This window comes from Belonocnema kinseyi, chromosome 1 (assembly GCF_010883055.1).
Source record: "Belonocnema kinseyi isolate 2016_QV_RU_SX_M_011 chromosome 1, B_treatae_v1, whole genome shotgun sequence".
Taxonomy (NCBI): domain Eukaryota; kingdom Metazoa; phylum Arthropoda; class Insecta; order Hymenoptera; family Cynipidae; genus Belonocnema; species Belonocnema kinseyi.
In genome coordinates this window covers 182,727,640-182,736,475 of record NC_046657.1, presented here as the reverse complement: position 1 = coordinate 182,736,475, position 8,836 = coordinate 182,727,640, and the positions used below count along the sequence as shown (strand labels likewise).

General features: G+C 33.9%; 1 protein-coding gene across 1 annotated transcript in view; it reads right to left on the bottom strand.

The window, feature by feature from the left end:
• Positions 1 to 758: 758 nt before the first annotated feature.
• LOC117169926 (pre-mRNA 3'-end-processing factor FIP1) overlaps positions 759 to 8,836 on the bottom strand; it is a 46,989-nt gene continuing 38,911 nt past the window's right edge. Inside the window, exon 4 of the mRNA XM_033356439.1 lies at positions 759 to 1,199. Coding sequence (XP_033212330.1) covers positions 1,079 to 1,199 — 121 coding nt within the window. The 3' untranslated portion in view covers positions 759 to 1,078. The remainder of the gene's footprint in view (positions 1,200 to 8,836) is intronic.

The following is an 8,836-nucleotide window of genomic DNA, read 5'->3' as shown; positions in this document are numbered from 1 at the left end:
GGACGATCGTAGCGCCGCTTATCGGCCGACTCAACGCAGATTTACATGCCTTAATTAAGGATTATAAAAAAAAGTTTTGAATCTAACGGCACTAAGTTACAAGATGATATCAGAAGCTCACATTTTGCCAAAATTGGAGTCGGATCGTTTTTACTCTTATTCCTTTCCATGTGTACGTGCACCAAAAACGAACCTAGTTTGTCAATATAAAGTCACACCAAATTCTCGGTTTAGTAACAGTGCCGAGAGTTGCCTCACCCTGACTTTTTTTACTAAATCTGGGGAATAGAAACGTAAACAGTCAGGGCCGCCTAAACCGATTCCAATTGGAATGCATGATACTGCACAATATATTGGACTGAGTACTCGCGCATGGCAGCCCTTCCAAAGCGACAGTCGCAAACGCTCTCTCCCTGCCCCGAGAAACTACAGGGACCAGCATTTATAGGAATTACGAAACCGCGGACTACTAAAACGCGGGTTACTAACACGTGGTTCTGGTGTATATTTAGAGCAATATACTCTATTACATTCCTGAAATTCGAGCCCTTAAGGTTGCAAAATAAGGAGCCACCCGTTTTTCAACGTTCTGCAAAGCTCTTTTTGAGTTGGTGAGCGCCATAAGAATACATATTATTATTATTCTTTAAACGAAAAAAACCGCTACCGGCTTCTTTTGGAACTTAAACACAATACCAATAGATCAGAAATAAACGAAGTAATATCTAATCTACTGTATCAAGGAAAAGCTAACAAAGTGATTTTTAGGCTAATGTTTATTTCCTTATAATAAACAAAATATGACCTAAGTAACAATGTGACAAATGTATGTTTCTTCTTGGGACCGCAGTATAAAAAATTTAAAACATACTAATGAGTTGATGACGATAAAGGTGCGCTGAGTGTATCTCGGTTTGTCTAAATATTATGTACACCTAAAATATGTTTGTAGATCGGAGAAAAAAGAACATATGTTTAAATCAATCCTTTAGCTTGATGTTTTATATGCAGCTTTTGAGACTGCAGTTGTTTAATTCATCGATATTTAAAATAGCATGCTTAAATAGAATATTTAAGATCATTCGCTCTCTTCTTTTGATCGTTCTCGCTCTGAGCGTCTGGATTTCTTCTTCCGGCGACTAGGACTTCGGGATCTGGACTTGTGTCTACGCGAGCGCGATCGCGATCGATGTCGGTGCCTAAACATAAAAAGGATATATTATTAGGATAATAACCTTAAAAACGTATTCAAAAATATAAATATTTACACAAGCAATAAAGCGCTTGGCGCGCGACATAACCCTTTACCTTCTCTTCTATACAATTATTCTTAATATTAAGAAAAAGTTAGAACTGAATTATATACCGTATTTACGCAAACATTGGGACTCGAAAATTGGTGTGCTGCTTATATCGGATACAAATCTCTTGAAAACGAAAAAAAGGTGCGGCTTATATGCGGGTAAATACGGTACTATCCCTCTTTTTTCAATCCACATATCGAAAAGATATAACATCAAGCCAGAAATCTAGATATCTATTTGATGTTTTGGACCGCTTTATAGGGATATTCAAAAGTTCCACATGTGATATTGCAATTTTTGAAATGTCACATGGTACTCTTGAATATCCAAAAAATGATCCAAACCCTTCGAAGATATGTCAGGAATATCAAAATTTCCGCCTTGTCCGTATCTTTTTAAATCCCCTGATTCTAGCTGAGCCTATCTGCGTTAATATTTGAATGATCGGGAACCATTAAGATCTAACCCAACTTTTAAAATTCACTTTTTTCTTTTTGTAATGTCCAATCTGTCCTACATACCGTGCTTTTTTCAGAAAGTGACAAAATTGAATCTTCCCATACATGTAGTTAAATGTTTCGCTGAAGACCCCATGCCTATCAAGCCAGAAGATGAACGAGTTCATAAATTTTGGGATTATATTTGGAAAACTTATGAAGCAAGCAATTCGAATTTCCCTCCTGAACTTTGGGCTGAATTTTGTCGTACAACTACGCGCACAACAAACGGTTGTGAAACGTATCATTCAAAATTAAACGCTGAATTTTACAAGCCTAGTCCAAACATTTTCAATTCAATAAAGATTTTTAAAGAAATGCAGCTCAAAGTCTACATAAAAATAAGGAGTGCAGCAACAAAGAAGAAAGAAATCATCGAAAAAGAACAATTCCTTATCGATGCAATTTTGAAATTCCAAGTTGGATTCATAACTCTGTTTGAGTACGTTCGTCAGGTTTCCCGAACGGTTTTACCAGTACGTATATAAATTAATATTTTAATAAGTTTCATTAAAAAGTTGTGTTTAGTTTAAAGTGAAATAAATAGCTGAAATGTATGAGAGGGAAATATGTAGCTAATTTCAATATTTATTTCACTTTATTGAGATATTTGATTAAATAATATTTCATTATTATTATGTATGAACTGTAGCTTAAAATTAATAAATTAATAAATAAATTAGAGTAGTTTATGTATATGTGTAAAGTGTGAAAGGAACATTCATGGGAAATGCGAGTCGACCGTTCGACGGAGAACAATGGGAAGCGGAGAAGGTAGTAGCATGGAGGGGTAAGGCACCACCCGATGTGTTTTCCTGACCAAGCCGCAAATCGACACTAGCCATTTCAAATTACGTTTCGCAAATTTGTTAGATTTTAGAATTAATCTGTAACAACACATTAGGTATTTTCACTTCAACCATCAGCTAATTTCACTTCGGTGATATCTGAGGGGACTACAATGGACTAAATGCATGGAACAACACTATATTTCTGTAATACCTTTGTAATTAATAATAATAATCATTATTTTATTATGTCATATGTCATTAAATAGTTCTTTACAAATAAAAACTATTTTTCCAATACACTTATATGGAACAAATTAGTTTTTACAAAGATATTAGCAAAATAGGGCAAAAATGGACCGAATACCATGCACTTGATCCATTGTTTTCCCCTCTGCAATCAATGAAGTGAAGTTAGCTGGCGTTTGAAGTGAAAATAGCTAGGCTTTGTTCGAGACAGGGCCTTGGGAAGGCGCATCTCTTAAGGTGGGTGGAGTTGAGTTGCTCCAGAGGATGGGTAAGGCTACCGCGTGGATCTTAGGTAAACATGTAGACCCGCCTATGGTCTTCCGTCGACTGGAGTGATTCAACCCGTCACTTAAGACCGCGTCCTGGTGGATCGTCAGGCACGATAGGATTCAGCAAGAGGACACAGCTGGATGAATTAAACATCTCCTAGTTGTGCAAATTCCTGAGTCACAGATCGGTTAAACAGGACCGGTAAACAGGATCGGTTAAACTTCACCCAAGGATTTCCGACCAATTAGCTTCACATCTTTCCTACTAAAAACAGTGGAAAGACTCGAGGACAGAAATATCCGCGATTAGGTATTGTCATGTAGTCCTCTTCACAAGCAACAACGCGCCTATAGGGCTGGTCACTCGACTGAGACGTGGAATGGACCTGCCATATGTTGGTTTGGTCTCTGGCTGCAGACAGGCTAAAACACTCTTGGGCTCAAAGCTAAACCCTCATCGAACGAAGAAAATATTCAAGCTCGGGAGGAAGGAATTCAAAGTCCTAACAGAAATGTTTATAAGACATGGAAACCTCCGGTATCACAGATATAAGATAGGGCTTGAAGAAACTCTCCTCTGGAGTCTGTGCGGAAAGGGTAATGAGACTTCTACTCATATTCTGTCACTGCCCTGCAATTGCGGGGAAACGTGTAACACTCACAGGCAAGTACTTCATCAATGAGTCTGAAATACCAGCCAACAGCGTGGCTGTGGTCCTCTCCTTCTGGAGAGGGCTTTGGGGCCATGATTTTAAGGTTTATAAGGGGACGCAAAGGGATCACCCAAGCATCAGGGGCTGTGAGGGTCTCAACCCAGAATATTAATAATAATAAAAATTCAAATTATAAAGTATATGTTTATTTATATAACGCATGTCTATATAAAGTATAGTCTATAAACAGAGCGGTGACAACGATTCGTTTTTAAAGTTTTCTTATATAAATTCTTAAATAAAAGCACTAATTCTTAAATAATCTAATTCATGCAGTGCTGTCGTTCTTGAAAGTTCGGATCTATTTCAACTCTAATTTATAATAATTTATAGTTCCGAGTGAAAATTAAGTTAGATTACAATTCTTTTAGACATTTTGGCATGCGATGGTGTCGCTTTTCAGTTAAGTTATAATAACATCTTCTAAAATTGTCAATGTAAAATTCATTTAGTATTAAAGCAACTAATATTTATAGTGGCTTTCTGTAATAACTCTTCAATAATTAATAATTAGAGAACTAACTAAAAAATACATCTCAATTTTTTGTGCAAAATGTTTAAAAATACGAATTTTGTTTAATTCAATGTATCCCTTCAACTTACTAAAATTATTTCTAATATGTTTTAATCTTGTAAAAATGAAATTTTTTACTTTGAAATCTTTTATATGACTCGAAACCTTAGGAAATCATTTCAAATAATAAATTATTTTTGAAAAAAGACATATTTTCAACAAAACAGTTCAATTTTCAACCAAAAAGATTATTTTTCAACCAGTTGCATTTTTGACAGAAAATACCACATTCTTTAATTTTAATAGTTAAACAAAATTATTCTACTTTGAGTGTTTTAATTTGCAGTTCAGTTTTTACAACTTCAAACGACAAAATCTGTGTCTTCTAGAATCTATTAATTTCAGTAACCGTGATCAGATCATACTTAATTGTTCAATTTTTATTTGCAGTTAACAAGTTTTTTCTTTTTCGACATAGGATTTCTGTAAATTCCTGTAGATTCTTGCAGTTGTACTTTTTTTGTGAATTCTTATAGAAAATAGAAAATACAATATATAGTAAAATACAAAAAAACGTACAAAATTTGTCCTCATAATAGAAAAAGTTGTACTTTCCTGTAGTTTTCATTGTAATTTACTGTATTTATCTGTGAATTTCTGTAAAAATGGTTTTAAATTTTTGGGTATTTTTGTAAAAAAAAAGGTCAAGATGTGTAATTATTTATAAAAAGGTTTTTTTTTGTTACATAAAGAATTGTTGGTTAGTTAAAATGAATTGAAAATCGAAAACAAATTCTCTACATAAAAGTAGATGTGCAAAGCTGAATCTAGGAAACTTCATAGGTGGAGTCTACATTGCCGACTGCTTTTCGCGAAGAGCAAAATAGGAGTTAGGGTTCTGTTCATATTCTAGAAGTGATATGGAAAATGAGTGGGACTGCTGGTTAGGTGTGAGCCCGAGAAATGCAGCCCCACCACTTTCTACAAATCTTTCTGTTCTGTGGCCGCGTGACTCACGAGCTCGTCTGAACACGGAGCGAGAAGATGTAGTCGTAAGTGGAGGGGATGAATTCCGGAATTGGAAGTCCCTACCCAGTAGAACTTTAGCTACTCAAAAAGAAAATTTTTCTCTAGGTATGAAGTCATTGACAGATCAAATAACTGGACACTTGTGCTAATTCTAGTGGTATGATTAAAATTCCGTTATTATTGATAAGGAAATCCAAGAAGCCCAGATGCTGTAAGCACGTCAAAATATTGCCGGTGGAATATAATGATTGAAAAAGTGGGTGGATGAAAAGAGAAATCTTCACAGATTGGTTCGTCAAGGTATGCCCACCATTCGTAACAATACTAACAGAAACATTCTTCTTCTGCTGGATAATGCACCGCGCATATCTCCAAAGATTTTCTAAATTTCACTGATCCAAAGGTGCAGGAAAGTACCGTTTTAATATAAATTTTAACATTATTTTACATTTAGGACATAGTACTATTATCCTTACATTTATAAAAATAGTTAAACATTTGTTTTAGGTCGATTACCTGCCTCTAATCGTTACAGTCCTCATACAGTCTATGGACCAGGACTTCATAGAGAAAACATAAAGGCTGTATAGAAGTCTTTTAAGAGAACTTTTAATTGAAAAAGAAAAAAAAGGAGTTGTTCAGTTCATAACAAAGTTCAACTTGAAGGACTGTTGCTACAAACTGGCAAATGCATGGGACAATTTGACACAAGATCATTTTAAAAGAGTATGGAAAAATTGTTTCCGACATTTGGTATAGTCCAGCCATCTGGTATTTTTGCACCGTATTAAGTAGATAATGCGCGTTTTTGTGCTAAAACAGTTTATTAAGGGATCCTGATTCAAATTCCAAGTTTTCCAGAAATGACACCCGTGCGTCCCGGATATATTTTTGAAAAAAGTTCCAAAGTTCGTGTTTGCGTACTGAACCGCCCTATTCAATTTTAGAGCTGTTAATTTTACAAAAAAAAAAGGTTCAAAACTTTACTTAAAGTAGTTATAGCCTCACAAAGTTGAACACTTCTGACCTATTTTTCAGGGCCAATTACTCGTGTTCAGTTTTTGTCTCAAATACTTCGCTTCTAGGTGAAGCTATGTAACTGGTTCCAGAGAAAAAGTTGTTTGGCAGGAAATTGTGCATAAATTTAAAAAAATCTTCTAGTCTTCATAGATCAAGAGTTATGACTTAAAAAAAAAAACATAATTTTTTTGCTATTTTCAGCTATTTGTAGCCAAAAAAGTTTTTTCAAAACTGTTCGTTTCGTACACATTCTACAGAAAAACGCTAAGAAAATAAATTATAGATGACTAAATTCTGCGTAAAATAAAAAAAAAAAAAGTTTTAGCTCATATAGGTCACGAGTTATGGCCATAAAACTTTGACCCTTTCCATTCGGAAGACTCTGTATGTACTGGAAAATGTTTTGCGACCGTATTTATGCATTTTGGTGGTGTACATGCATTTGTAGTTCATTAGAAGTTCACTTTTTCTCCTTTTTTGTAAAAAAATCAAATGTTCAACAAATGTTTAAATAATACGCTTCACTCTATCAATTATGTGTATATTTAATGTATTTAATTTGTGAAAATCACTTCCAGAATATCCGTTTTCGAAATTAAATGAAAAAAATACAAATTAACTGATTTTACATTCCTTATTTATTATTTATAAAAAAAGATTATAAGAGGGATCAGTTTTATAACGTTTTATTGTCTTATGTTGAGAGTGCCAATAATTGAGCAAATAATCATAGCAAAGGAAACAATTATTGTTAACTGTTGATAATAAAAGAAAATGTAAACAAATTAATTACATAATAATTCAAGTGATGAAAAAACTAAATTGACTCATTGATTGACTGATAAAATACACTCTACCTTCGTGGTGGTGTAGAAGAGTGGTCATCTATCAAAACAATATGGTTGTTTTCAAAGTCAGATATCACTTTTCTAATGAATGGATCTTATAGTGTATAAAATTCTAATTCTAAAACCATCCATAAAATATTTTTTACATATTGTTTACCATTCTTAATTTAATGTAGAAATAGGAATTTTCTATCACGTTAACGATTGGAGGGCCCCTCTGACGTCAAAGGGGTCAGATTGTGACTCTGTAAGTGGAGAAATATGAGGAGTGCAAGTAATCCGGTAAGTGCATATATAGACAAATTATTATAATTTCTAACAATTACCGTTAGTTTAACAATTACCGTCATAATTTATCAATCTTCCCTATACGTGAACTTTCTATTTGATATATAAATAAGTTTTATCCGTATATGAACGTACGTATTCTTAAAAGATTTCATTAGATAACTTATGACCTTACAGGTTATGCTTCGCTAATATGATATCGAATTTCTTGTTATTGTCAAGAATGAAGATACTTTTTTGCACAAATTTTCTTTCGGTTACACCCGTATGGCTGGAAGAGAAAAATACAGAGATGAGGCAGTAGGTTTTGTTCAATTCAACCGAGAAGCGAATATTTGCTGAGTTAAAGCTATCATTTGTCCGGAACACAAGGTTCATAACAAAGTCTATAATGTCTACTTCACATTGATAATAATGAGAACCTCTGCGTCACGTGACACCAATTTGAATAAGTGTTTTACCGCACACAAGTTTTAATAATTCTTGTTTCTGTTGAATGACTCAACAGAAAAAAATGTATAGCCCACCTTGATTTTAGATTACAATTACACTCAACTTCCAGTTAAGTCCAAGTCTTTGAAATGAAAACAGGTCGGTTATGTCAAATTCTCCTTATCACCACCAATGTTTATTGGGGCGGAGAAGATGAAGTTGAGTGTATGTATTAAAAAATATTTTATCTAATATTGCGAAACAACCCTATTTTCAAGTTTCTTAGATGTAGACTATCTTTTGATAGTCAATTAAGTAGTTAATTATTTAATTAGTTTCTTCATCACTTACATTATTATGTAATTAATGTCTTTACATATTCTTTCGTAAAATTAAAAGGTTCCAAAGTACAGATACAAACTTCAGAATTAAATTTTTCTTACGTACATTTTTCTTAGGCACATATTATGCAGCATTTTATTGCTTTACATGTCCTTACTTTTATATAAAAGTGAAATGTTCCTTTACTTCATCATGAATATTTAAAAATTAACAATAAGTCATAATTAAATTTTGTGAAGCAGATTAATTTTCAGCCAAAAGACATTCGTAGCCAAATTGACGAATAACATAATGGGTATATTTAATTTTACTACCGAAAAAGCGGACCTCGTGTTTATAAATCATGCTACCTAAGTACGCCCCTAAAATAACCAGAAGCGACGTTTGCGACACAAACGAGGTTCTCGGCCCCAAGTTTGCTATACGAACGATGTCCTACTGTACTAGGCAGTCTGATAAGTACCTGAAAATTCTAAGAGATGGCATTAGTATTCACTAATGTGAACCATTTTCGTCGAGCCTGATCCTTCAAATGACGCCTGT